General features: G+C 49.0%; 12 protein-coding genes across 12 annotated transcripts; 7 read left to right on the forward strand and 5 right to left on the reverse strand.

Moving 5' to 3' along the window:
• Positions 1 to 15: 15 nt before the first annotated feature.
• ASPWEDRAFT_174428 (putative PHD transcription factor (Rum1)) lies at positions 16 to 5,599 on the reverse strand (the record flags this gene model as incomplete). The annotated part of the gene is made up of 5 exons (XM_040831225.1): positions 16 to 1,174; positions 1,236 to 3,910; positions 3,966 to 4,069; positions 4,134 to 5,058; positions 5,234 to 5,599. The coding sequence occupies 5 exons, from the start codon at positions 5,597 to 5,599 to the stop codon at positions 16 to 18; spliced, it is 5,229 nt and encodes a 1,742-aa protein (XP_040686678.1).
• Positions 5,600 to 6,815: 1,216 nt separating this feature from the next.
• On the reverse strand, positions 6,816 to 7,375 carry ASPWEDRAFT_43043 (uncharacterized protein). Its single transcript, XM_040835937.1, has one exon. It carries the CDS (start codon positions 7,117 to 7,119, stop codon positions 6,934 to 6,936), a length of 186 nt encoding a protein of 61 aa, XP_040686679.1. The 5' UTR covers positions 7,120 to 7,375; the 3' UTR covers positions 6,816 to 6,933.
• A 231-nt stretch (positions 7,376 to 7,606) lies between these two features.
• Positions 7,607 to 8,981, forward strand: ASPWEDRAFT_30119 (structure-specific endonuclease subunit SLX1; the record flags this gene model as incomplete). The annotated part of the gene is made up of 2 exons (XM_040833364.1): positions 7,607 to 7,842; positions 7,904 to 8,981. 2 exons carry the CDS (start codon positions 7,607 to 7,609, stop codon positions 8,979 to 8,981), a joined length of 1,314 nt encoding a protein of 437 aa, XP_040686680.1.
• A 50-nt stretch (positions 8,982 to 9,031) lies between these two features.
• ASPWEDRAFT_53064 (bifunctional thymidylate/uridylate kinase) lies at positions 9,032 to 9,763 on the reverse strand (the record flags this gene model as incomplete). The annotated part of the gene is made up of 2 exons (XM_040837821.1): positions 9,032 to 9,561; positions 9,622 to 9,763. The coding sequence occupies 2 exons, from the start codon at positions 9,761 to 9,763 to the stop codon at positions 9,032 to 9,034; spliced, it is 672 nt and encodes a 223-aa protein (XP_040686681.1).
• A 265-nt stretch (positions 9,764 to 10,028) lies between these two features.
• Positions 10,029 to 11,556, forward strand: ASPWEDRAFT_115243 (tRNA-ribosyltransferase family protein; the record flags this gene model as incomplete). The annotated part of the gene is made up of 3 exons (XM_040828568.1): positions 10,029 to 10,251; positions 10,326 to 11,328; positions 11,382 to 11,556. 3 exons carry the CDS (start codon positions 10,029 to 10,031, stop codon positions 11,554 to 11,556), a joined length of 1,401 nt encoding a protein of 466 aa, XP_040686682.1.
• Positions 11,557 to 11,718: 162 nt separating this feature from the next.
• On the reverse strand, positions 11,719 to 14,477 carry ASPWEDRAFT_43046 (methylenetetrahydrofolate reductase (NAD(P)H) MET12). The gene is made up of 2 exons (XM_040835938.1): positions 14,126 to 14,477; positions 11,719 to 14,048 (listed from the first exon to the last, which is right to left on the reverse strand). The coding sequence occupies exons 1-2, from the start codon at positions 14,360 to 14,362 to the stop codon at positions 12,063 to 12,065; spliced, it is 2,223 nt and encodes a 740-aa protein (XP_040686683.1). The 5' UTR covers positions 14,363 to 14,477; the 3' UTR covers positions 11,719 to 12,062.
• Positions 14,478 to 14,695: 218 nt separating this feature from the next.
• ASPWEDRAFT_53067 (uncharacterized protein) lies at positions 14,696 to 15,537 on the forward strand (the record flags this gene model as incomplete). The annotated part of the gene is made up of 2 exons (XM_040837822.1): positions 14,696 to 14,744; positions 14,969 to 15,537. 2 exons carry the CDS (start codon positions 14,696 to 14,698, stop codon positions 15,535 to 15,537), a joined length of 618 nt encoding a protein of 205 aa, XP_040686684.1.
• Positions 15,538 to 15,758: 221 nt separating this feature from the next.
• On the reverse strand, positions 15,759 to 16,681 carry ASPWEDRAFT_174434 (nucleoside-diphosphate kinase; the record flags this gene model as incomplete). Its single annotated transcript, XM_040831226.1, has 7 exons — positions 15,759 to 15,893; positions 15,954 to 16,018; positions 16,077 to 16,142; positions 16,216 to 16,319; positions 16,373 to 16,416; positions 16,512 to 16,542; positions 16,662 to 16,681. The coding sequence occupies 7 exons, from the start codon at positions 16,679 to 16,681 to the stop codon at positions 15,759 to 15,761; spliced, it is 465 nt and encodes a 154-aa protein (XP_040686685.1).
• Positions 16,682 to 17,075: 394 nt separating this feature from the next.
• ASPWEDRAFT_115566 (glucan 1,3-alpha-glucosidase ROT2) lies at positions 17,076 to 20,084 on the forward strand (the record flags this gene model as incomplete). Its single annotated transcript, XM_040828594.1, has 3 exons — positions 17,076 to 17,160; positions 17,220 to 17,970; positions 18,020 to 20,084. 3 exons carry the CDS (start codon positions 17,076 to 17,078, stop codon positions 20,082 to 20,084), a joined length of 2,901 nt encoding a protein of 966 aa, XP_040686686.1.
• Positions 20,085 to 21,410: 1,326 nt separating this feature from the next.
• ASPWEDRAFT_43051 (PQ-loop repeat-containing protein) lies at positions 21,411 to 22,655 on the forward strand. The gene is made up of 4 exons (XM_040835939.1): positions 21,411 to 21,555; positions 21,647 to 21,766; positions 21,825 to 22,037; positions 22,099 to 22,655. Exons 1-4 carry the CDS (start codon positions 21,512 to 21,514, stop codon positions 22,517 to 22,519), a joined length of 798 nt encoding a protein of 265 aa, XP_040686687.1. The 5' UTR covers positions 21,411 to 21,511; the 3' UTR covers positions 22,520 to 22,655.
• A 137-nt stretch (positions 22,656 to 22,792) lies between these two features.
• ASPWEDRAFT_43052 (uncharacterized protein) lies at positions 22,793 to 24,260 on the forward strand. Its single transcript, XM_040835940.1, has 3 exons — positions 22,793 to 22,898; positions 23,022 to 23,364; positions 23,452 to 24,260. Exons 1-3 carry the CDS (start codon positions 22,862 to 22,864, stop codon positions 24,056 to 24,058), a joined length of 987 nt encoding a protein of 328 aa, XP_040686688.1. The 5' UTR covers positions 22,793 to 22,861; the 3' UTR covers positions 24,059 to 24,260.
• A 909-nt stretch (positions 24,261 to 25,169) lies between these two features.
• Positions 25,170 to 26,790, forward strand: ASPWEDRAFT_601856 (glycoside hydrolase family 18 protein). The gene is made up of 5 exons (XM_040838503.1): positions 25,170 to 25,438; positions 25,497 to 25,559; positions 25,619 to 25,632; positions 25,688 to 25,815; positions 25,869 to 26,790. The coding sequence occupies exons 1-5, from the start codon at positions 25,330 to 25,332 to the stop codon at positions 26,614 to 26,616; spliced, it is 1,062 nt and encodes a 353-aa protein (XP_040686689.1). The 5' UTR covers positions 25,170 to 25,329; the 3' UTR covers positions 26,617 to 26,790.
• Positions 26,791 to 27,315: the final 525 nt, after the last annotated feature.

Genomic DNA, 27,315 nt, shown 5'->3' on the forward strand with positions numbered 1-27,315 from the left:
AAAAAAAAGGAGTGCTTAAAGTTCATCAGACCCAGCACCTTCGGCGGTGTCTTCGGCCTGGCCGTTTACGGCCTCACCAGCTCCGCCGTCTTGGGAATCGTCACCCTGTATCGGCTCTGAATAGTCCTCACCACTGTTGCTCGCATCAAGAGCCTCAAGAGCCTCATTGGCATGTGTGTTCTCCATGGGCTCCGGTTCAAGTTCTGGTTCAGGATCAGGCTCAACATCTTGGTTCGTCAAGTCGGCAAAGACGTCATCCAGGTTCTGTCGAGGGCTACTGCCAAACGGATTGTTACCGTCGACATCAACCCCAGGAGGCCCATCAGTCTGATCCCGACTATATTGAGGTGAGCTGAAGAGAGAGGCATCAAGTCCTTGATGGCGGGGTGAGGGTGAGCGTGGAGGGAACGAGGGTGAGTGAACGGCGGCATGGGGCAAGAACGCGGAGGAACCTGGGGCAAAGGCCGGCGTAGTGTCGCTGGGGGGAAGGGAGTAATTTGCAGAGAAAGGGTAGGGAGCATTTTGAGGATCAGACATTGGGGTTAATGTAGGGCCATTGCCGGAGGCTTCTGCATTATGGCTACCGCCAGGAGTCTGAGGCGCTGGCTGAAGGAATGCAGGTCGAGCTGTCTGAGGTTCTAACGACTTGCGCTTGGCAAGATTTGGGGGCTTCGTGCGTAGGTGAGGTGGGAGATCCTCTGGACGCTCGACACCGAGCTGTGCCATGATCTTCTGCTGCTTCGTTGGTCGCGGCTTTCGAGTCGATAGGGATTGCTCGAGGATTGGAGGAGGTTCTGGGGCGACTGGCGCCCATTTGTGAATCTCCTGCCGGAAAAAATTAGTTTCGTAGGTGAGAAGAACCTCGGCTCCTTCGATCTTGCGCAGATAGAAAATCAAGGTGGGAACCTCCTCAGTCGTAGTACAAGCAGCGTTAGTGAAGCTTTGAAGGAAATCGCGGAAAGTGATTGCCTGGTTGACAATGTTGTCCAAAATTTGCTCCTCGTCAGCTTGAAATGGAAGGCCGATCATCTCAGCCTGCCATTCTTGTAGATCTTCGATCTTTGGGCGAGCCGCATCCCGGGGAATCTTTTGACGCCAGTCGCAGATAGGACAAGTGTATTTGTCGAATTCCTTGACTTTGCCCCTTGCGATCTTCAGGCATTTACCGTGATACCTGTATCTGATCAGTCATCTCGACGGAAGGTTAATATAACACCGCCTGGAGCAGCACTCACCACTCGTGGCAGACTTCACACTCGATCATCATCCCAGCCTCGGAATGCCGACAAATGCAGAAAACGTCACGCTTCCGCGATTTCCCACCACCCCACATACTGCTAGTGGCGGCGCTGTTCTCCAAAAGACCATCAGGGGTGTTGTCTCGCGAGGCAGGCTCAACAGGTGGCCGGCAGCGATCCTCCAAGTCGAAACAGTATGAATTTCTCTTTTCCACATACTCCATGTGCGCCTTTAAAATGTGCAAGGGAGCGTTGGCCTTCCCAAATAGCTTTTTGCCTTTTCTCATCCAATCCTCATGTCGTTTTTGCTCGCGCTCCAAATCAATCGCACCGGTTGGCCGACTGTTCAATTCCTCCAGTGACTCCATGAGCTCACGCACTTCCTTGTATTTGGGGCGGTTTCGAAAATCAGGATCCTTGCTCCTATCATATAAACTCTGTATTCGCTTCTGTGCTTCACGTTGTTTGGTCAATATCGCATCTACCGCAGCCAGCGTGTCAGGAGAGACTGGAAAGCGCGTTGCCTGTGCGGAGAGGGCTTCCAGTTGTTGGTAGTGAACAGCTTCTACGGACATTAACTCCTTGGCTTTGGCTTCCCAAGTCTCACCGTGACGACAGAGGTCCTTGAAATGGATGAGGTGATCGTTGTTGTCTGAGAGCCCCAGTTGCTCACCGGCCAGGATGAGCTCTTGACATTCCTTTAGGGTCAGGTATTTATCACGTTTGCCACGTGCTTCGTTGTTCCACTTCATCTGTCGGACAATATGTTCTAGTCCCTCAACCTCGGGTATATCCACGTTGAAATTGCGACTGGACTCCACTAGGTCCTCTACTTCCTGGACGGATCGGATATGAGGGTTCATGAGGGCAGCGTTAACGTCCTGGCGGAATTTCTCGATCTCGCGGGTTTTCTCTTCCAGAGCCGCCATCTGTGGACAGTCGAAGGAAAGTTTATCAGCCTCTGCAAGAAGGGCGTAGATGTTTTCTACTCTGCGAACTTCACGATCACGTTCTTCCAGCTGCGCGGCCTTGGAACTACCCTTGCGCCAGGCCTTCTCGTTTTTTCTCCGGTTTTGCTGCTTCCGGGTGATGTAGTTGGTTGCTTCTTCAACCCACTTATCACAGCGCTGGACGAAGGCCGCAAGATCTTGGAGACCGGGCAAATGGTATGGGATTTTCTCACCTTCATTAAGTAGGTTATGAAGGACCTTCAGTTGGGGCTTTGGATCATCCTCCAGTGTTTTGTCGAGCTTCTCTCCCCATGCTTCCGGGATCCTGGCACGGTCCTGGACCTTCTGCGCTACGGCTTTCAATGAATCATCGCTAATCCGGTAGCGGAATGTGTGATCCGGTCCCAGTAATCTCTGCGTGAGAGGTTCTCCGCAGCAATCATATGTCTCCAAATGCATCAGACAGACTGTTTTCCCAGTCTTGTGACAGCGGAATTGTGTCAGATAGGTGTATGCTTTACAGTGTTGACATTGGTAGTCATCCTCGGGCAGATCACTCTCCTCAATAAGGAACTTGAGCTGGCAGTCGCCTGCAGTTGAGGCATTCTCCACGCCGACAGTGCAATTGTGGGGGGCTACCTCCCGATGCCGCTTGATAAACCCGGCACGATCTGCCAGTTCTCGGCTACAGGTTCGTTGAAGCGCCGGGGCTAACCACTTGGCCGTTGTGATGGATGAATCACGAGCAGCCGCGGTCAGCAGCAATTCATCATGAGAAAAGCATGGATGTCTTCGGAAAGCCTGGAGACGATCAACACCCATGGCGCCCCAGGGCTCCCAGTCAGCGGGCGCAAAGTTGACAGCTTCATTGAAGTTGAACCCATGGTTAAAGCCAGCATGGTAGGCCTGGGGAAATGTGAGAACAAATTGACCGGCTCTTTGGTCAACTGCGTAAACATTGACACCGGCTTTTCGGAGTTGATCTGGTGGCATCAGAGTGACAAGCTGAAACAGCAGGTCGGGTTGACCCTCGAAGAGTTCGGGTACTGCCTGCCGCATGGCTTCTTCGAAAGCCTCCGCATCAGCTCCTGGGATTCCGTACCAAGTCTTCGTAGCACCAAAGTGCTGATAGTTGGCCGAATAGGCGTAATGGTCCTCATTGTGCCAGCAGAATGTTGAGAAACACATGCCAACATAGACCCAGGGAACCGTCATACCGGAGATGTCAGATTTGATATGACGGAACAGCGAGTCTCCATGGAATGGCAGAACGTTCAAATTCCAGGGATCGACGGAGTACGGATCAAGGGGATTTCGCTCAACCGTAGGGAATCCACTACCGTGGGTAGTCGAGTGGATATCGGCACCATATTCAACCTCGACAGTCTCCGTCAGACTCTCAACCAATCTCCAGAACTCGCGTTCAACATCATCCTCAGACTCGCGCCGGTGAGTGTTCAGAACAGGGTCAAAGGGCATCTTGGAAGCGAAATAATTCTTCTTGAAGGTGCTTGCCTTCTCCTGGAACTGCTTAAGAGAGTAGACGCCACCTTCCTCGAACCCGAACTCGCCTGTGCCTACTAAACACTTGGGACAGTGCCAGTCGTATTCAGGGGGGGTAGTCAGAGGGGGGTCAAGGCAGTATTTGTGATACCCGTTTTCGCAACTATCGCACACAAGAATTGATGAGCAATCTTCGTTCTTCCCACAGCTTTCACACTTCTAGAACCTCAGTTAGCACAGTATGATAGTAACTGTCAAAATGTATATAGCTTACTTCTCCAGTTCTTCGGATCTCACTCTTGCGTGGCCTTGGTGGAGCCGGGCGGAGGAGACTCATGTGCGAACCAGCAACGGTCGGTGGAGGCGGCCCATCTGTCTCTATAACTCACGATTAGACGAAGAAAAATCGAATGAGAAAACCGTCTGTTTGCTGAAAACATACCGCCTTTCTTGAGGCGCTTACTACGCCGACCATTTGCATCAGTGTCACCATTCTCGGTTTGTGAACCACTGTCCTGGCTAATCGCACGCTTCATGGGGTGGGTTCCATTGCCATTCGGAACGGGTGTTGAGTTTTGGGGATGCTCGGCGACACTTTGAGGAGTCATCGATCCATTCTCTGTTTCCCGTTTCACGGTGGGACCGCTGCTATTCACGGCCACGAAGGATGGGGATCGATTGACCGCAGTAAAACCACCGGAATTTACAGGTGTGAATCCAGATGCAACCGGTCGAGGGGCGGGCTCGGCCGGAGGGGTTGGCTTATCGGGGGTCGCCTCGACTTCTTTAGGAATGTGTGGAGGGAGAGCCGGTTGGACGATGGGTGTTCCCTGCTGCCTATTCGGTGCGGTGCTATTATTGTCGATCGACGAGGGTTTCTTCGCCATCGGTGACTGGTGGGGAGATGGAGTGTAGGGACCGCCGTGTTCCAGCTCCAGTTGCTGCTGAACCCCCGGTTTTGCTACACGTAGATACTCTTCGTAGGGTTGAAGCCACCTCTGGTAGGAGTTTTTGAGTGATGTCGAGAGGGAGGACATGATCTTGCCGCTGTAACCAAGATCGCGCCCGATCTCTGCCCACTTCTTTGTTTTGCAAACCTGATCGAAACCACCCCGAACCTCGACAGCCTTTTTGAGTTTGAAGAGGTCCAGCGGGCGTTTGTCGACACTGGGGAAGCGATTGAGGTTGGTACCATGCTGCTTGTGAAACTTGGCTAGTTGATCAAGGTAGTTCAAGTTCGCACGAGTTCCTGGTTCCAGGTCAGAACTGGGCTGCGGAGCTCCACCGGCAGCGAACGCAGCTGAACGCGGGGGCATACCTCCTTCCACCGAGTTAAGCTCCTGTCGGCGGGTTTTGAAGTGAAACCGCTAGATAGGCACATTATGGTCAGCATCAACGATTTTTTCTCCGAAAAAAAAAAAAAAAAAACACCTCAATAACGCAGACCGCTCGAGTAGATCCTAAAAAAAAGCAACAACACAATGTCACGCGAATAAAAATAACCAAGCACAAAAACCCACGAGCAAGACTCCCAGAGCATACCTCAGTATCAATCGCAAATGTTGGTTGCCAATTCTCGGGCGGAATGACCCTGCAAATTCCATATTTCTTGCCCTCAGGAGCGATCTTGCGGATGTATTCCACGGGATCCTTGAACTCTTCCTCCGTCGGACGGAATGTCGGGGCTTCCTGCAAGCCGTGGGGACGGATTCGTTTGCTGGGTTCTCGAGGGGCATTGGGCCCCCCTCGCCGCTCAACTGTGGAGAGATCCAGGGGAGCAGATCGTCGAGCGCTCAAGGGCACATTATGGGAATGCGATGGGTGGGTGCTGGACGACCGTGTGGGTTGATTGCTCGCTGGAGGCTGAACGCCTGTCGAGTTCCCTCCCATAGACGCCGGGGCCACCATTTCTTAGAAGGCGACGACCTGAGGAGGAAAAGGGAGGAGAGGAAGAACGGCGCGTGGCTTATCGCGAATGGAAGGGGGCGAGCATCCGATGCGAAAAACGCATTGAGAAGGGCGACCGAGGAAGCAGGAAGGGGGAGAAAACAGCTCCGAGTTGGTTCAGCGATGGAAAGGATGGGATGAAAAAGGAACAAAGAGAGGAGAATGAGGAAGGAAAGAAATTGATGATGATATGGGAGGAATAATCAAGAGGTGAGTTGGAGGTCTGATAGGTTAGTAGTAGGTGTAGTAGTGTAGTAATAGGTAGTAAGGTAGTAAGTAGGTAAGGTAGGGTAGGGTAGGTAAGTAACAACAGTTAGTCAGAAGGAAGAAGCAAAAGAAGGCCGAGAGGATCCCGGGAGGATTTGTGGGGAGAATTCGGGACGGACGGCGGGAGGAACAGAAGAAGAAGAAGAAAGAGAAAAAGAAGAGAAGCAGAAAGAGAAAAACAGCTGAGGCTCTCACCAGTAGGAGTTGGTTAAGTTCGCGGTAGGAATGGGCGAGAAAAGAACAAGACTCGATAGAGCCGGTAGCGAACAGTACGGTATGGTATGTATCGTAAAATGGCGTATGAAACTTGCCCGCAAACGGTGATGTAAATGATTAAAGCTACCTGGTACCTATATCGACTGATTGACATTCTTAATATAGATGCTTTTTGGATATAATGGGTATTATTCCTGTTTCTACCGAGTACTCCTACAGGGAATAAAAGCCTTCTGTATATTAATCTTGATTTAAGCCGATTGTTCACATCACCCTCATCTCCAACTCGGGTTCAATCGGACTTGGATTCATCCAAATTACCAGACGGTAATACCGATACCGTATGGGAATCCCAATGTGGTAGCCATATTTCAACCAAATTGAACCTCGTTATTCGAGAGGGAAAAACGAGGATAAAAAGCTCTCGAGAACAATGGGAGATATTTGTACGGTGGATGGTATCATACAATCCCCATGTGACACGTCAACCCATGGTCCGCATCCGACCAGAGAATCACTGGCGATAGTCCCATTTAGTGACTTTCTGGTCAATCTTTCTTCTGCTTGTCATACAGGCCGGTTTTGGATTGGAGCCATGATTCCAAATCACATGCACTCGTTAAATTACCGCATGTTTCCGCATTGGGTCACCTGGGTTGGACCTCCATTAAGCTGTCATTATCACGGTGGACTCCGGGGTATTTATTATTAACTATTATTATGGACATCCATATTAGGTACTTTATTCTAAGTTATTATTACCATGCAATATCCAAACTCTGTGTCATCGAAAGATAAATAACTAGTTATCCCTATCCTCCTAACGTTGCAACATCGTAGAAAGCTGTTATCTTCCATGCGTCCGAGGATGTTGGCATACTGCAGCAGCCAATGGAATCGTCCATATCCAGTACCTTATAGTGACTTCGAACATAGATAGTCGTTGAATAATTAAGCCTGGCTGGGAAATATTCTTGCTTTTCTTTTATTGTCTTCATTTTTCTGTTTGTGTAGTATCATCATCGATGGACCTAACAGATACCCCCTAACCCCAGTGAAAATCACTCCTGGTCCGAGCGACTTGGTGGGGATCTTGGACATCAAACTGAAATCTGAACAGGTTTCAAAGGTTCGTGGATTTTATCAATTGACTGAGCTGGGATAAAGCAAATCAAACCATGGAGTTTAAATTATTTCGCTAAAAGATATATAGCTTCTTAAGGCAACTGAAAGTAGTCGATAAAACTAAGAGAAAAATAAAACTAGGCCTGACGGTTTGTTTGTAAATCATGTGACCACCCTGTATTGACGACAACAACAGCAATCAACAACCAACCTTCTTCTTACAATCCATCCACAAACAAGATCACCATGGACGACCAGAATGTTGGATAATTCACATCTTGAGGATCTCAGTTCAGTTTCATAGATTCTTAAACAGGCCTCCAGCCCTACCATTCGCGGATACCCAGCCGGTATTTCATGATGGAAGACGATACAAAACCGATCCCAGCATTCTACTGCTGCTATCTCCTTCGATCTTCGGTTAAACCCAGATCTCTATATATTGGCTCAACCCCCAATCCTGCAAGACGTTTAGCACAGCATAATGGCGTTACCAAAGGAGGCGCCAAGTTTACTTCAAGAGACAATATGAAACCATGGGAGATGGTAGTGATTGTCGAGGGGTTCATGAGCCGGACTGCCGCCTTGCAATTCGAGTGAGATTTCCTGTCTCTATGGTACTTCTAGTCTTTTCGTTCACTTCTAATTGTCATACAGATGGGCATGGCAACATGTGAGAGATTCACGGCACATCGATCAAAACATTCAAGAATCGGAGAGAGCTTCAAAAACTACCTCCAAGGCTGCATCGAAAAATGCCCCCAAATCATCCACAGACAACGAGTCAGCTGCTGAAACCACAGATAGGGAGGGTTCTGTCCAGCCCAGCCCTAAGACTAAGGCCAAAGTGAAAAAAGGAAGGCCTCGAATTCCTAAAAGGTCCACGATGGCTGTTTTGAGAGACCTACACCTCTTACTACGATCAACTTACTTCTCCAGCTGGCCTTTAAAAGTGCGGTTCTTCTGCGCAGACGTTCATAGAGAATGGATGATCTGGAATGATCGAGTGGACGGTGTTATTCCGAGCCATGTCAAAGTCATACTGGATGGAAACTGCCTCGATAGAAGTACTCTGAAAACAGTGGGTGATCCCTGTGTTGGGAGTGCTCAAAACATCAAAGCCGACTACAGTAAAATCGATGACTATCTGGAGAAGACATTGTCTCTTCTGGATAAACAGGACCTACGTTGCAAAGTATGCCACTCACTAGTCAATCAAAAGGATGAATTGATGGTTGTATGCCCGCATACAAGCTGCCTCTGCATTAATCATTTACAATGTCTATCAACCAAATTTCTGGAAGCCGCACAAAACCCAGACCAGCTCGTTCCGATGCATGGCGTCTGTCCAGCATGTAAGGAAACCATTCAATGGTCGTTGATGATGCAGGAGTTGAGTATTCGTTATCGTGGTGAGAAAGAGATGCGTGTTATAGTGAGGAAGAAGAGATTGGACCAGAAAAATATTGGTGTTTCCGATGACTTCATTGCCAACGGAAATAACCCATCTGGCCAGCATTCATCTGGTGTCAAATCTGGACTAGAAGTTTACTCAGGAGTAGATATTTCTGACGAAGACTCCCCAGACGACCTTCTAGATGAAAATTGGGCATTGGATTTTGAGTCGGATTCTGATGCTGGTGGACCGTCCAAGGTGTTATCGAAGTTACCACAACCAAGACTCGAGGTTGTAATCGAAGACAGCGAAGACGGTGAATTTGAAATTCTTGGGTGAACTATCAACAGCAGTTCACCAAGTGACCATGGCTGAAAGAGGTCTTGGCATCAAACGGCGATAGGTCCGATTTTCCTCAGAGGTCCGATGGTATTCAGGTGCAAGATGCACTCCTCCACAATCTTCAAGATGTCTCGTGTTACCTCATCAAATGATCTTCCAGCATCGATGGTATGGATCCCGTCATTCTTTTGCAAGTCGAAAAGAGTCTGAAACAGTTCGCGCACGCGATTCTGCATCGGTTCGTTCTCATATCGCTCGACGCCAAATCCACCGCGTTTTGCAGCCTCTTCGGGAGAGATGCGGAGGAAAAGGCAGATATCAGGGCGAGGTAATCCGACTTCTGGCTGCCACGCCCACTCCAGCGGCAGACTCGGGTTGGCCTTTGCAGCCGAGTAGACGGCCCCGGAGTATGAATAGCGATCCACAATAACGGTGACTCCGCGGGAAATATTCATCTCGATATTCTTGGAAATTTCCCAGCGGTTAGCAGAGAAGAGAAGATGAATTGAGTGGTCATCCAACTGCGACTGGCCGCGTAAGTAACCGTCTATCAACTGCCCGATAGGCGTGGTCCGGTCTAGGAGGAATTTCAATCAGAACGATTTCTCTCTGAGCAATAGATGAATATCAGAAATACCTGGAAACCGAATGTATTTCACCGAACGGCCTGATTCCTGCAGTGAGTTGCGTAGAATTTCGCACTGGCTTGATTTGCCAGCTCGGTCCAAGCCTTCGACGACGATGAGAGCCCCGCGTTGGCCATTATTCGATTCTGCCATCTTGATTAAAACCGGACACAGAGAGCAAAGTTTAGACGGTATAAAATATTAAATGGGATGCTCTCTGGCTAGTTGAAAGACGAGTAAACAGTGTGTTGTTGTCAACGAGCAGCAATGGGCTGGATGGATGAGAGTGGGATGGATCAACCGTGGCGGAGAACAAAAAAGGTCTCCGACGGTTGACAAAGATTCCTCCTCCACTTTTCTCTCGATAACAGACTTATCTCTCCCCACAAACTCTATCTCGACAGAGATCATCACCACCATGGGCTCTGACCCAGACAAGATGGCCAGCTTCACTATTCTCAGTCCTGCTGCTGCTCCAGTCCTGGCGCCTCGACTGGGGAAACTGGCTATCGCAGGCAGGAAGGCCGTCAGCACGCCGCATTACATTCCGCTCACCACGCGAGGAGCCGTTCCACATATCACGCATGATCTGATGAGAGATCAGACTGAAATTGGCAGTCTTTATGTCGGCTTGGAAGATTGTATTCTCTTCCCTTATCACGATTTATTACCCACGAAAGACACTGACCGTTAATGCCCACTGGGCTTAGATCAGTCATAGAGAAGAAACCAGAAAAAGCACCACTCTACAAGGTGCCGACTGAGCCACATGAATCAAAATTGCGCAAGTTCATGTGTATGCCCGAGGATGTCTTATTAATTCTTGGTGCGCGACGAGTGCCCCCGGTCGCCTGCCCCCCGACCAATACACCCAACTCGGTTTCTGTGTTGACGGCTGTTGGATTCCACCAACTCGAGGCCGAGAAATATGTCGACGCAGTGCACAAGTTGCAACCAGATATCGTGGTAGGACTAGCAGATCTTGTGATGGGACATAAACCGGGTATCAAGAGACGGGGGAAGATGGTAGATAGAACGCATGCGTTCACCATGCATGCCACAGAGCATCTGTATGACCAGGCCGTGGCGGGAGAGAATCGTTCAAACACGGCATATTTTGCCCCGGTGTTGCCGCTGGACAATGCTGAACAATCTATATACCTGGACGAGCTGGAAGCTGAGCTACGGCAATACATCTCCGGTCTAGCATTGTACGAGTCTGATTCTCTCTCCCTCATCACCGAACTACTGGGCGATCTACCCCGACTTTTATTCAGCGACCCAGCTACTCCTCATGATATTTTACGCGAGGTATCTCTTGGAGCAGACCTCCTCACGCTTCCCTTCATGACCGCTTGTTCGGATGCAGGTATTGCCTTTGACTTTTCCTTCCCAGCTCCCGCCGCTGTAGTTTCAGAACCTCGACCGCTAGCCTTCGATCTATGGTCATCGGAATACACCACAGATACAAGGCCATTCTCTGAAGGGTGCCAGTGCTACGCCTGCAGGAATCACCATCGTGCATACCTCCACCATCTCCTCTCCGCAAAGGAAATGCTGGCTTGGACTCTCCTCCAGATCCACAATCACCATACGATGGACGTTTTCTTCGCTCAGATCAGAGAAAGTATCGAACGTGGTACTTTCGAGCAAGATTGCTTAAATTTCAACCGGGCGTATTCTCCCGAATTACCAGAAAAGACCGGTCAAGGTCCAAGGTATTTCAATCCAGTTCATCTGATAATACAGCACCTTTTCTAACAAAACATAGACTTCGTGGTTACCACCTCCCCGCCGCTGGACCACACCAAGCCAAACGTTTCCCTAAGGTTTATGGTCGTCTAGACGCTGCAGCGGAGAAGTTCGCAGAATCTCAATCCTCAGTAGTTACACCAGACGCTGGAGCAGACGAGCTCGAGGCACGAGGCTTTGCTGAGAAGAAATGATTATAGGTCTACTGTTATATAAGGCGTGGTTTTGATAGTCATGAGCGATTATTAGCATAGATTTTAGAATATACTAATATGGCACCATCGTTTTAGTCGCTAACTGCGCTGGCGATGGGGAGTTGAATTTATCCTGACTTTTTTTGTTTGTTATCTTAGAGAGAGGTAGCAGAATGGTTGATAATAGAGTATGGAAAATTACATGAAAAAAAAGGCATCGTAATATCAGCATTCATCACATTAAAAGTCATCTATTTACTTGATCGGTCTTCATTCAAAAAGCGAGCCAGTACTGTACTGTACAACAACAGATGTCAAGCCCTCACATCTCCTATGCATATTCCGATCCACGTCAATAAAATATATGCCACAAATTTGCTAAAACGAGTCAAATGTTGAAATTGAACTCTCCAGAGACCAGAAATCCACTGTCAGTAGTACAGGATGTAGGATCAAATACTTGGCGTCATGTTACAACAGCAAATCAATCAACTTCCTCATGGTGTCTACTCCTTGCCCGCCAGCACATTCCACATCCACTTGACCTCGTTGGCCTCTTCCTGAGAGCCAACCTTTGTGCCTGCACCAAAGTTCTGGCCAATAACGCAGACCAGCCAGACATCGTTCTTGGTCGAGTCGAGAAAACGCTCTGTTGGAGAGCCACGGGGGTAGATGCGGCGCCATTCTTCCCAGATGCGGTATGCCTCGTCAGACCAGGCACGGAAACTGACCTCTTCGATAATGGTGGGAGTAACAATCTCCTTGCCCTTGAAAACTCCCCATGTCACTGCGTTGACGTTTTCAGGGTTCGTCTCGATAGTGTCAAAGTCTCCGGTTTGGGCGGGAAGAGATGATTCAAACGTGCCCTTTGCGTTAGTCGCGAACCAAGCTAGTTCATCGTGGCCGTGCTTTTCAAAGATAGGTTTGAGGATGGATTGGTAGTCTTTGTCGGGACAGAAGAATTCGACAAATGGCTTTTGGAAGACGAACCCTTCACGCTGCGGTCCCCATCCGAAAATAGGGTCGTCACTACGGACGCCATTTACCGCGGGCTGGGATGCCAATGTCCACCAGCCTCTACCGTCGATAAGTTTCAAAAGTTCAGGTCGAATAAGTTCGGTTTCCGCGTTTAAGCCATCGCTGCCTTCCTCAGCACCTCCTTCCGACCAAGGAACCATGTGCAGGTCTCCGGAGACAAGGCGCCGGAAGAGAGTGTTGATGTCTTCCCGCTGAACAGGGTGGCCCCAGATTCGGCGGGCAACAGAAGCCTGGACACCAAGCGAGGGGCCGTAGCCATCAATCTCACCGAAGGCTGGTGAGCGAGCATCACCCCAACGTCCGTTGGGGAAATCATCCCAGGTTGCCTCCCTGCCCAGTGCGCCCAGGCCTTCAGAGATCTGAAGGGTTGTGTTGCGATCCGGTGGCAGTGCAGGCATTCCCGCACTTGTTGCAGGCACTTCATGTGTGGCAGAGTTCTTGGAAGATACATCGGACACACCATTCAACCTATCCACGATAACCCGGTTGTGCGGTTGTGAATTCATAGATGAACCACGACGCCGTGCTAGACGCTTGGGGACGTCATTTAAAGAGACTTCCAGGAAGCCCGAATCGACAGCAGAGGTTTCTTCATCGAGAGGGGGTGGGATAAGTTTGCAGCGCTCAATGATGAAAGAGACCGTCTTTTCAAGGTTGAGAGTATAGAAATGGAAGCCCCGGGATCCAGGACAAGCCGTCTTTTTGATGCCTTCCACAATATCATTAATGATGTCCACACCAGTGCGCTTAACAGCATCATCGTCATGTTTCAGCTCCTCCAATTTTTGAAGGATGGGGGGTGGGACTTTCACGTGGCTGAGCTTCGTCACTCTCGTCAGGATCTTGTAGCTGTGAATCGGCATCAAACCAGGAATAATCGGAATAGTCTTGAAAACACCCGATTCATGGTTTCGCAGCATGTTTTCATACTTCGTGTAGACGTCAAGGTCGTAAGTCAACTGGGTCATGATGAAATCCGCGCCAGCCTTGGTCTTTTCAACCAAGTAAGGCAGATCGTGTACGGGATCCTGAGGTTCCTGCGAGTTCTCAGGCGGGTGACCCTCGGGGTATCCAGCAACTCCCAAGCAGAAGTAGTCGCCATGCTGCTGTCGGATGTATCGCACCAAGTCCACCGCGTACGTGAAATCCTTGTTGCTGTCGTCTTCTCCGTGAATGTTGTATTCTTCGCTCCGCGGGGGATCTCCACGTAGAGCCAGGATGTTTCTAATTCCCAGCACCTTGGCTTCCTCTAATGCCTGATCAACCAAGGCGCGGCTCATGTTTGTGCACGTCAAATGCAAGCATGTCGTTAGTTGCAGCTGGCGCTGGCAGATCTCCGCCAACTCCAGCGATCTGGTTGCAGTGCTTCCTCCAGCGCCCCAAGTAACAGTCACGAACAACGGGCGCAAAGCCTGGGCCATACGCTCCAAACGGGCTTGGAGATTGGCAAAACCCTGAGAGAGAAAAGGACATTGTTAGCCATACCAGTCCCTATCAGTGACAATGGTTTCGGGCGCGGGGCTAACTCCACCATTTGGGTTTTAGGAGGGAAAAACTCCAAAGAGAAGTAATTCGAGTCAGGCGGCAAAGCCGCGATCTTGTCTGTAATCTTCTCCATCGTGACTTGAGTTCCTATTGCGAGGAAACTCGAATAGATGGGTGGTTGATGGATGGTTGTTCTGGGAGTCAGAGGTGGGAAAGGCCTGAAGAAGCCCGCAATGGTGGATGCGATCGCGGACCGGCCAGCGATCAACGGAAAGGGAAGCATGCTCGACTGCCGGTTATGGGGCCCATTTTGATCGCGTCGATGCGCAGGCACCTAATAATTGGGCCAGCTGAGATCGATTGGAGCTGAATGTGGGACAGTTATTTCTAAGCTTTTCAGGTGAAGATAGAAGACTGGTGCGTTTGCCTTCTCATTCAGCCATCTCAGCTCCGTCTACGGAGGAACAACTCAGAAGAGCGCGATCAGCATTATACTGCGTCAGCTACAGCCATTTCAAGTCAACTAAACAATATACAGTAGCCTATTTCACCATCAGTCAAATAGACCAAACTATCAGCTTCCTTTATGAAGTAATTTCAGTTGAACCCATCCACCATGACTAACATCTTATACACCCTGCAAACACTGCAAACAGACCGCCGTGGTAGGAAAAGATTTACGACATCACCAACACAACAGCTGAACCGAACGACTTCCGCGAGCATGTTATGACCCCCAGGCGGTTCATAAAGTCAATTTATTCTTTGGCTAATAATTACCCCATTAGGCTAACTGCAAGCGATTCCTGCCATACTGCCCAAATGTCGTCACGGCGTCCATTCTCACTCCGGCCCTTTCGGTTCACTTCCAGATCTTTACCACGCCGAGCCTTTTCTACACCACCTCCGTCTTCTTCCCCTTCATCTCCCAAAGACTCCATATCGCGTCTCCACAGATTCAATGACCGTCTTCCGCCGTTCCTCCGGACCTACACAACTCCCTTGCTTGGAGCCCCGGTTACACATATCACGTCATTCTTGATCCTCCATGAAATCACAGCTATTGTACCACTGTTCGGCCTCGTGGCTGTATTCCACTATGGTAACTGGATTCCGGATCTAACATCTGGTAATCCTAGCGGTGCATTCGAGGAAGGGACAGAAAGATTCGGGCGTTGGCTGCGGAAGAAAGGCTGGGTGGAGGATGACGATATGGAGATTGTTACGGTAGACGGCGGAGTAGTAGAAGAGAAATCCGCGCCAGATGGACAAGTTGAGCTCAAAGGAGAAAGCAGAAAAGGTGTGCGTCTGGTTTTGGAATTCGCAACAGCCTATGCAATCACCAAGGCGCTTTTGCCGGTACGTCTAGCTGCAAGTGTGTGGGCAACACCATGGTTTGCGAGAGCCGTCTTGGGTCCTTTAGGGAAAGGGGCCAGAGCTGTTTTTGGGAGGAAATAAATCGAGGGTAGTCATGCTCAGCTCTTTCTGCAAGATATCCATGTATGATCTACGTTGAGATTCGAATAGAATACTATAGATGTACTGTGAAGACGATGGTGGGGTTCCAGGAAATTGTAGATTTCTATGTATCGTGGTATTTTGGTTTTCTTTCGTCCACGTCCTACGTCTTCGCCTGCAGTAAGCTGCAGTGTTTCAGATCAAGGATTGTGTGGAGAAATTTAAACCTTCTCGTAGATCCAAGCGGCGGAGGCCTGCTTGTAGGTGCTGATCTCCTCAGGCTTGAACCAGAGGGCAATCTCCTTCTGGGCGCTCTCGACGCTGTCGGAGCCGTGGCAGACGTTGCGGCCGACGTCCTATTGTAATGTGAGTAAGGGATCAACAGTTGAAGGCAGTTTTTCGCAATGGGGTCTTACAATGGCGAAGTCACCACGGATGGTGCCAGGGGCGGAGGCAAGAGGGTTGGTGGCACCGAGGATGGCTGTAATTTGATCGTTAGAGTGTATGGAATGAAGCGTTCCAGCATGGTGTAGACTTACTACGGCCAGTCTTGACGACGTCACGGCCCTCCCAGACCATGGCGACGATGGGGCCGCTCAGCATGTCTGGTTGAAAATTAGCATGTTGAACAGTCTTGTAGAAATTTGAGCCTTGGGTCGTGACGGCGTAGCGACTTACAGGTGATGAGACCGGGGAAGAAGGGCTTGCCAGCGAGATCAGCATAGTGCTTCTCGAGGTGCTCCTTGGAGGGAGAGGTGAGCTTCATGGCAGCGAGCTTGAAGCTATATGCTGTTAGTTCGGTATCGGTCGGATTGGTTATACAAGAAATACGCACCCACGGTTCTCGAAGCGAGAGAGGATGGGGCCAACGAGTCCACGCTGGTGACCGAAAACGTTAGTTATTCTGCTTCAACACGAAAGAGCCTTGTCCCGAGGACATCCTAGGACCAATTGAGTCCCGAAAAAGTTCGTACCTGGACACCGTCGGGCTTGATGGCAATGAAGCTGTTACATTTGATTAGCTTTGCAATCGAATGAGGGGGTTAGAAAAAATATGAAATATAGGAGAGAAATAAAAGAAGAGAGAAATAGAAGTGCACACGAGGGGCAGGAAGCTAACTTACGTCTGCTCGGAGTTGGACATTTTGATGGATGTGATGGATGATCAAAAGGATGAGGAGAAAAGAAGAAGATCAAGAGGGAGAAAAGAGAAGAAGTAGACTTGCTGGTGATGGGCGAGTTGGCGAGAAAATTAGATAGTGGGGGTGAGGGGTTCGCATTCGGTGCCTTATTAATGCCTTAATGCCTGAGACGCCAACCCCAGCCGCCCTACTTCCCCATCCGGGCTAGCGCTGTTAGACTAACGGAGCTCTCTCCATCTGAACAGGGTGTACTAAGCTGCTTCCATATCGTTGTACTGTATATCATCCTGTGTTGGTCTTTCGAATCCGGTAGATGCAGGCCATCGCAACTGTTATCCGGCCGAATTCTACTTTCAGAGGTTGAGTGTCTCTGATCGCATCCTTTTTAGCTCAATTATGGCCAGGAGTAAGCTAGCTTCCGTCCCTTGGACGGTATTGCTCTCCTTGGTGATTCTATTCGGATGCCTTGTTGTACCCGGAGGTAAGATCTGTGATGGCTCATGGGATTTCAGCTGTGCTTGATTCTGATGACAAATTCAGTCACCGTGAAGCATGAGAACTTCAAAAAGTGTTCCCAATCTGGATTTTGTAAGCGCAACCGAGCGTTAGCCGATGATGTCTCCGCCAAGGGCTCGTCATGGAGCTCTCCATACGAGTTAGACCCTTCGTCTATCGAGTTCAAAGATGCTCAATTGCAGGGCATGGTCATCAAAACGACATCCGCAAACGAGAAGGTCAGGCTACCTCTCACAGTGTCCTTCCTCGAATCCGGGGCCGCACGAGTCGTTCTCGATGAAGAGAAGCGAATGAAGGGCGAAATTGAAATTCGACACAACAGCAAAGCACGGAAGGAGCGATATAATGAGGCAGAAAAATGGGCACTGGTTGGAGGTTTGGAATTGAGCAAGTCCGCGACGCTCAACTCCGACACGGATACTGGCTATACCAAAGTGCTGTATGGACCTGATAATAAATTCCAGGCGATCATTCGCCATGCACCATTTGATGTCGAGTTCCAAAGAGACGGCGAAACCCATGTCCAATTGAATAACAAAGGCTACTTGAATTTGGAACACTGGCGGCCGAAGGTGGAAGCCGCGGAAGGTGACAGCCAGCAGGTGTCCGAGTCTCAGGAAGATGAAAGCACCTGGTGGGAGGAAACCTTTGGCGGAAACACAGACTCCAAGCCCAGAGGACCGGAGAGTGTAGGCTTGGATATCTCATTCCCAGGATACAGTCATGTTTTTGGAATCCCGGAACATGCAGACTCCCTTTCTTTGAAGGAGACCAGGTAAATCTACGGCAATTAATGGTTCGAAATGAAGCTAAAAGTACTCTAGGGGTGGATCGGGAAACCACGAGGACCCATACCGCTTGTATAACTCCGATGTGTTCGAATATGAGCTCAACAGCCCTATGACCTTGTATGGTGCCATTCCTCTTATGCAGGCACACCGACAGGGCTCTACTGTTGGCGTGTTCTGGCTTAATGCAGCTGAAACCTGGGTGGACATCGTCAAGTCAACATCTTCGGCCAACCCGCTCTCGTTGGGAGTCGGCTCCAAGACAACGACCGAAAGCCATTGGTTCTCCGAGTCTGGACAAATTGACCTCTTCGTCTTCCTTGGACCCTCCCCGCAAGATATTAGTAAGACTTACGGAGGATTGACTGGATATACTCAACTGCCTCAGCACTTTGCCATTGCGTATCATCAGTGTCGCTGGAACTACGTCACCGATGAGGACGTGAAAGAGGTTGACGCCAAGTTCGACAAATATCAAATTCCTTATGACGTTATCTGGCTTGACCTTGAGTATACTGATGACCGGAAGTACTTCACTTGGGACCCCCTCACCTTCCCTAACCCGAAGGGAATGAACGAGCAGCTTGATGATTCCGAGCGAAAGCTTGTGGTCCTCATCGACCCGCACATCAAAAACCAGGACAAATTTTTCGTCTCGGAGGAGCTGAAAAGCAAGGATCTAGGTACTAAGAACAAGGATGGAGAGCTCTACGATGGTTGGTGTTGGCCCGGTTCGTCGAACTGGGTGGACTGTTTCAACCCGGAGGCTATCAAGTGGTGGAAAACTCTGTTCAAGTACGACAGATTCAAGGGCACACTTCCCAACGTGTTTATCTGGAATGACATGAATGAGCCATCCGTTTTCAACGGGCCCGAAACGACGATGCCCAAAGACAACCTGCATTTCGGCAACTGGGAGCACCGTGATATCCACAACGTCAACGGAATCACTCTGGTCAATGCCACCTACCAAGCCATGCTAGAACGCAAGAAAGGCGAAGTTCGACGACCGTTCATTCTAACACGGTCTTACTATGCCGGTGCTCAAAGAATGTCTGCCATGTGGACAGGCGACAATCAAGCTACATGGGAGCATTTGGCTGCCTCTCTTCCCATGGTCTTGAACAATGGAATTGCCGGTTTCCCTTTTGCTGGCGCTGACGTTGGCGGTTTCTTCCATAACCCCAGCAAGGAACTTCTGACGAGATGGTACCAAGCTGGAATCTGGTATCCCTTCTTCCGTGCACATGCCCATATCGATACACGCAGGAGAGAACCCTACTTGATCAGCGAGCCTTACCGATCCATCATTGCTCAAACTCTGCGTATGAGATACCAGCTTCTACCCGCGTGGTACACAGCGTTCCATGAAGCTTCGGTAAACGGGATGCCAATCGTCCGGCCCCAGTACTACGTCCACCCGTCCGACGAGCAAGGTTTTGCCATTGATGACCAGCTCTATCTGGCAGCTACTGGTCTTCTCACTAAGCCGGTTGTTTCCGAGGGCACCACTACCGCCGACGTTTATATCTCCGATGATGAGAAGTACTACGACTATTACGATTATACGGTGTACCAAGGCGCCGGTAAGAGACATACGGTACCGGCTCCTATGGAGAGAGTGCCATTGCTGATGCAGGGAGGTCATGTCATTCCCCGCAAGGATCGACCTCGTCGCAGCAGTGGATTGATGAGATGGGATCCATACACCTTTGTTATCACCCTGGACAAGAATGGCAATGCAGACGGCACTCTGTACGTGGATGATGGAGAAACTTTTGATTACGAGAGTGGTGCCTATATCCACCGTCGTTTCCTCTTCCGCGAGTCTACCTTGTCGTCTGAGGACCTCGGAACCCAGGGTCCTAAGACACCCGGATACCTGAAGGCCATGGCCGATGTTAGGGTCGAAAAGGTTGTGGTCGTCGATCCTCCTAACGAATGGCAGAGCAAGACCAGTGTGACTGTTATCGAAGAGGGAGCCAAGGAAGCTACCAGTGCTCGGATTGAGTACCATGCGCAACAAGACGGAAAGGCTTCCTACGCCGTGGTGAAAAACCCCAACGTTGGTATCGGAAAGACGTGGAAGATCGAATTCTAAACTGCATAGTATGACCCCATGTCAAGGGGTGTATAGTATTATTTTGTCAAATTGTCTATGATCATGATATAAACTTTGATCGTCATTGAGTTTTGGGATAAAGATGCAGTAGACTTGATTGTAGCGGTCTAGACGTGTAGTAAAAATAACCTTTTGTACAGACGAGTATACAACATGAATTTGAGTAACATTACTGTACTTTCTGCTTCAGAGCGTATATCTTGCCTTCCTCTCCTTCGCAATATGCTTTCAATTTCAAAGTGCCATCTTTCGTTATGCACCAGGCACCCGCATCGTCTCCATAGAAGGAGTTGTCACATCCCTTGACAAACTTGCCGCCTTCCATAACCATCGAGTACTCGGTATCGAAAGACTCCATAATCTTCCTATTAGCTTTCTTCACATTGCTATACGTGCCGAGCACATCACAGCCTGAATTATATTCTCCCTCGGCTTGGCTGAGGACCAGATATACAATCTGGGAAGTATTGGCTGAGCTGGCCTCCGTCTCTGCAGCTTGGAGCTCTTTGATCATGGCCTCTGGAAAACCTAGGCTGTTGATGTAGTCGCTGTCATCGCCATCGTCATCGCTTTCGTGGGTTTCTGAATTGACCGAGTCTATTTTGCCAGCGGCAACTTTGTTGCTTCGGGCGTCGGTGTTTTCATCCGAGGTTAAGCGTTTTCTCTTATGATCGGCTGACTTGGTGTACGAAGTAGATAGATGAAATTGTATGTCCTAGATTAGTTTCTGGATAGGATGGTTATGGTCTTATTTGAAACTTGAATAGCAGATTCCAATCCTGATTGTTGAGGCATGACGATAGATCTGTTGAATTGTGGCGTTGATTGCCTACAGGTAGAATTGTTGTGGAGAGAGACTTTGATCTCTGATAGCAGATGGAGTTATCTGATCTCCAGACAGCGACTTCATGTCAGTAAGTATCATCTGTCTCCATATTCCATATTCCATACAGCTTCATTTGATCTGATCGAATAATAAAAGGCTTGAATGATGAATCCTGATCTTCAGTGATCAACATCTCTATTTATAACGGCTGAGTCAGCTTCGGGATCCTGAACCACCGAACGCAAAGCCGCATCCAGCCAAAGCGAAGGTTCCATTTTCTCGTTGCGTTTCAATTAAACCATCCCCAACTGCTTTTTTTAATTATAGGGACTGTCGCCCATCCCGTCTCTTCTCCTCCTCACCCTTCCAGCTGTCCTCTTTCATTCTGATTTTGCCTTGTTCCCTTGAATCTGGGGCATTGGTTGCGTCTTACCCCTGAGGCAGTGCAATCACCAGTTTTTGGGGCGTGTTGGGCGATCGTTTCACCTTTCGAACGGTTAAAGACGAGTCTTTCCAGGATACATACTTCTTCGACTTGCAATTTGGTGCTTTAGACCTGTCACACCTCTCCCACTACACAATGTATCTCGTGTCGCTTGCTCTCGAATATGCCGCTCCGTTCTTGTATGTTCGCAATATGCCAACCAGTGCAAATGCTCAACGTTGAAAAAAATGTCCGCAATGCTGACCTCGGGGATTCTTTTGCATGATACAGTCTTGTCACATCTCCGTTGACATCATACGCGGACCAGATTCTCAGTATACATCGGTCTAAGAACTCGGCTGGCTTTTCGCTGGATATTCCTCTGATCATGCTCATTGCGTCGGTTCTCAAGTAAGATTCTGTTCGGCTTGGTTATGCATTAGTATTCGGCATTGACGGTTTATACTAGGGTTTTTTACTGGTTCGGTGAATACTACTCTCTTGCGCTACTCGCGCAGGCTGTGATCATGATCGGGGTTCAAGCGGTCTTGCTGAAGGTCGCGCTGGACAACCGACCGTCGCCGGGTGGAAAGAATAGCCTTGAACATGCTCCATTCAGCGGTGAAAGCGACAATGGCATGGCAAGACCGTATGAATTCTGGCAGTGGAGGAACGCAAAGCCGTATGTATCCTCCTAGCTGGGTGTCTACTTTTTGCCACCGCGGATACTAATGTGGCCATAGGTACTGGATGTCCCTGGCATACTTTGTCGCCGCGCTTTCCTTCATTCACCTCACACCAATTTCCGAATCGGAATCCTACATCGCCCTTCTCGGATATGTCGGTCTCGCAGTTGAGGCCACGCTCCCTGTGCCGCAGATTCTGGCGAACCACCGAACCCGCTCGTGCAAAGGATTCAGACTCTCGGTGCTTGCTGCGTGGATTATTGGCGACACAATGAAGATGAGCTACTTCTTTTTCAGCGAGGAAACGATCCCGTGGGCTTTCCGAATTTGCGGCATGTTCCAGTGCGCCTGTGACTTCTACCTCGGGTTCCAATACTGGATGTATACAAGGGGTCCATACAGGGCTGCGGGCAGCTCTAACAACCACCAGCAAGGTGAAGCCTGGGGTCACGAAGAGAAGGACATCCGGATGACTTGAATGAGCTATGGTCGTTTTTCTTATTAGTAATGCTACTTGATGTTGTAGATAGATTTTCCTGTTTTATCATCAACTCGGATATATTTAGACTAACAAACAATGAAAATCCACTTTAATAGGTATAAGTCAATTGCAGGCTATGGAAATGTTGTTACTTGACGTGATTTAGAGAAAACGCATTCTGCTCACTCATCCAAACGCACCCCGCGATTACCCCACCACAGCTGGATCTTCAGCTCTTCTAGCTGAAAAGCAAATCAATCCAAAGACTCTTGCATCCCTACCTTCATATCTCGACCACCAAAGTTCCTTAATACTCTATAAGCGAATTTAGCTTTCACCATGGCTTCAGACACTATCCGAATTGGCTATGTACCCGGTATGACGTTACTTTTCTTGGCCACCGGACTTTATACGGAGAGAGACTTGAAGTTATCGAACCCCCATGTTGGAGGTTCTTCAAGGCATTTATTAGGTCTTGCTAATATTTCTTACAATATAGAGCACTACCTTGCCCCTCTTCATCTCGCCCTCCGCTCCTCCGCCGCCGCCTCGCTTCCATACAAGGTCTCGTTGGTTCCCTTCCCCTCCGGAACGGGACACATGATCACCTCCCTTCGCGAGAAGGAGATTGACCTCGCCATCGGACTTACAGAGGGTTGGGTTGCTGGGCTGGCTGGCAAACAGCAGGCACAAAAGGATGTCTCCACGGATGGGTACAAGATGGTCGGACACTGGGTCGACACCCCGTTGCGGTGGGCCATTGTCACAGGTCGGGAAAGAAATGATACCAACGGGGTGGCTGACCTGAAGGATAAGAGAGTTGGAGTTAGTCGACTGGGAAGGTGAGCAATTAGCATCGACGTGGACGGTCAAGTTCATTCGACTGGCCATAGAAACGGGTAGACGCTGACCGAGACTCATCATCATAGTGGCTCCCACATCATGTCTTTTGTCCTTGCTCAGCAGCAGGGCTGGAACTCCGACTCGTTGAGTACCATTCCACTGGGTCCTTTCAAAGATCTCCGAAATGGAGTGACTGGAAAGGATGAGGCCAATCCCGAACAAGCCCCTAACCCAACCGCCGAGTTCTTCATGTGGGAGCAATTCACTACGAAACCACACTTCCACCCAACAGAGGAGAATCCCCAGCCACCACTCAAGAAGATCGGAGAGATCTTCACCCCGTGGCCATCTTGGATGATTGTCGCATCCACCTCTGTCTTCCCGGATCCCGAGAACGACCAGAGGTTGGAGAAGCTGTTCCAGGTCTTGGACCAGGGTATCCGGGACTTTGAGGCCGACACTGCGCAGGTTGTGAAGCTCCTGGGCACTGGCGATTTTGGATGCCATTATGTGGCCGATGATGCCCTTGAGTGGCTGAAGGACGTCAAGTTTACCAACTCCACCAGGGGCATTGACTCCAAGATTGTTGGAAACGTCGTGGATATTCTCAAGGTTGCTGGTGTCATTGATGCCGGCTTGAAGAACGAAGATGCTATTCAGAGGGTCATTGGAATCCAGCGTGGTGGACAATAGGTGCCTTATATCGCTAAACTACCAACATAAACGTTGAGAAGTATAAACTATCTCTTTACGTGTTTCATAGTCAATATCAGCAATTCTTTTGTACAAACCCTTTATCCTTGCATTTATAGTTGCTTTTCTACCGATTGTCCTATTCCATGGACGCAAAGACAGTCAGCTTGGGTGTCCTTCTAGTAGCCAAATCCAGTTCGACCAGTTCCTCTCCCAGAAAGACCTTCTATCTGACACGCTTGCCATCCCTCACTAGAATCACTGCTTCATTCATTCCAACGTCTACTAGAACAGTCGAAGATAACCGCCATCCTATTTCCTTTTCTGGGCCTAGGGCATGTTCACTCGTCCATGGTGGCTCGATCAGCGGGATTTTGAGCACAATCCCTGGATCGTCGCAACAAACCTCTACGCAGTCAAGAATTCTCAGCCAACAAGATACAAAGCAGCAATGGACGGAAATAGAATATGCTTGGTCTAACATTGACAAATCAGCTATGTAAACAGTTTTTATTTTCAATGACTGTTATCTGGGTGCTCTAAAGTTTATCAGCGAGTCATTCAGTCATTTTGTTCCCTTGCTGCTGCTGACAATATCTACTTTCAATGCAGGTCATATTCTGCACGGATATACTGCATAAATTCTACGGTTGTTACATATACGAGATATTTGACTTTGCAGATATATTCTCCAAGGAGCTCCGGTCATATACCAGTAATTTGACAACTTCTCGGATGGTGAATACATGTGGGAGAATCTTTGGTCTGGCACACGTCACCTGTCAAAGTCGCATGAACCAGAAACGATGGACTGATAAGGAAATGGTGGCATTCCCCAAGGCCAGTGTCCTACAACAACGCGTGGAATGTACACACCAGGACAGGATGAGGCGGATTGAAGCCAGTCAGAAGCTTAAGAGATTGTTTTACCTTTGCATTGATGACAGATAAGGCTATGTTTGGACTATGACAGGCGGTTCTTGGAATGTCTATTCTCCGGATGATTTACAGTAGTTGACGTGTCTGGGAAGCCTTGTTTTGTATTGCGTTGATATGGATGAGGCACGCACTCGAATATGGTATAAAGATGTAGTGAATTCAGGGATGTGAATAATTTTGATAGAATAGACAACAAAAATTAACTTAGGCTTGGCCATTCACTCTTTTCAGCAACACTCTCCTTTAATTTTTCTGATTATTTATTTCGATCAGTTTCCTACACCACTCCACTCCTTTACACAAAGAGATATCTCTCACAGATCGATCTCAACATGTCTTTCCTTCAGAAAGCCATCTCCTTTGCTGCTGTGTTTGCTTCTCTTGGAGGGGCTTATGCCAAACTCGATCTTTCGTCCACCTCGAATGTGGCCATGTACTGGGGTGAATATCGATTGCTCTGGATGAAAGAAAAGCGCTGACTCGTGACTCGCGTTGGTAGGCCAGAATTCATTCAAAGGACAAGGAAAGCTTGCGCAGCAGCCTTTGGCTTTCTACTGCAATGGTGAGCATTGCTGTTGGTTATCGTCAAGGGGATATATACTTACTGTGTTTTTTCTTCAGATGACAAGATTGATGTATGGGTTTCGATGAGTTTGATTTGAATAGACCAACTTACCTTTTATGCTACAGGTCATTCAGCTTGCTTTTCTCATGAACATCAATGGACTTGGTGGTGCTCCGGAGTATGATTTCCAGAATGCGAGTGACCACTGCAATGTGTTTGAGGGCACCAATCTCAAGAACTGTCCCCAGGTCGGGTGAGTATGATGCAACATTCTGCTTCTGGCTGATCATCGTTAACATGGAGTAGTGCCGACATCGCTACCTGCCAGAAGAAGAACAAGACCATCATCCTCTCCATTGGAGGTGCTACCTACAGCGAAGGCGGCTTTAGATCCGAGGCTGATGCCATTGCTGGAGCTGACAAGGTCTGGCAGACTTTCGGTCCTCCTTCGACCAACACCTCTGCACTTCGTCCATTTGGCAACTCCTCCGTCGACGGGTTCGACTTTGATTTCGAGGCAAACGTCTTCCACATGGGTCCCTTTGCGAAACGGCTTCGTGAGTTGGGAGACGCCGATAAGACAAAGCCATTCTTCCTGACGGCTGCGCCGCAGTGCATGTACCCTGATCTGGCGGATAAAGATATCCTCAACGGCTCTGTCGCGATCGATGCGGCGTTTGTGCAGTTCTACAACAACTGGTGCGGTGTCAATAGTTTCACCCCCGGCAAAGACATTCAGACCAGCTTCAACTTCATTGACTGGGACAACTGGGCGAAGAATGTCTCCAAGAATGGCAACACCAAGGTCTTCTTGGGGGTTCCTGCCAACACAGGCGCGGCGAGCACTGGGTATCTCCCCGCCGACAAGCTGGAGCCGGTCATCAAATACAGCAAGACTTTCAAGAGCTTTGGCGGAGTGATGATGTGGGATGTGAGCCAGGCCTATGCCAATGAGGGCTTCCTGGATTCTGCCAAAAAGGCTCTGGGCAAGGTGCCATCTCGCATTCTCCGTCCTGCTTCTGGGTCACAGCCTAATGCGTGGTACTGGGGATGACTTACTGAAGATGAAGTCAAATTTTTCCTCTTTCTTCTTTGGCCATTCTCCACTCTTCTTTTCTGTTTGCACATACTCATTTCAAATACCCGTTTCCATTATCTCGTGCCCGGTTAGGGCTTCTGTTGTTTATGTTTCTGGCGTGATTGTCCACAAGGCACATTCAATGTCGCTGTCCATACATACTCTTGACGACTTATCCCTTGTTTACTGTGCTTATTCACTTGCTTACCCGTGAATAATATCGTTGATTCATCCATCTCCAATGAATCAAATGAATCAATGATATTTGCTCCGAGTCCTCCGTAGCAAAGCAATGTGGTGGCTGGCTGAGAACCCCTCACTGCTATGGCGTACATGCGACTAGTTTCCAGCCAGGAATTGATCTACGCCTGCAGTAACCTCGTCGCTGCAGTGAAACCAAGTTTCCATAACAAACAAAAACCAGATGAATCCACAGCTTGCATTTTTTTTTTTCGGATGAACTGCTCTAGATCTTATCCGGCAACCAAGAAGCCGATCGGGAGACTATTAACGAACCGGTGTCTCTGCTTCCCTACTTTATCCCGAGGATCTACCCCTGTAGTGATTGTGATTTTATCCGCATCTGATGATTATCAATAATATTTTGCTCTGAACATGTGTTTGTTTTTGTCTCGAACCAGAATGTGGAGTGGATCGAGTAATTAGACACGTCTC

Source organism: Aspergillus wentii, assembly GCF_001890725.1.
Source record: "Aspergillus wentii DTO 134E9 unplaced genomic scaffold ASPWEscaffold_6, whole genome shotgun sequence".
Lineage (NCBI taxonomy): Eukaryota > Fungi > Ascomycota > Eurotiomycetes > Eurotiales > Aspergillaceae > Aspergillus > Aspergillus wentii.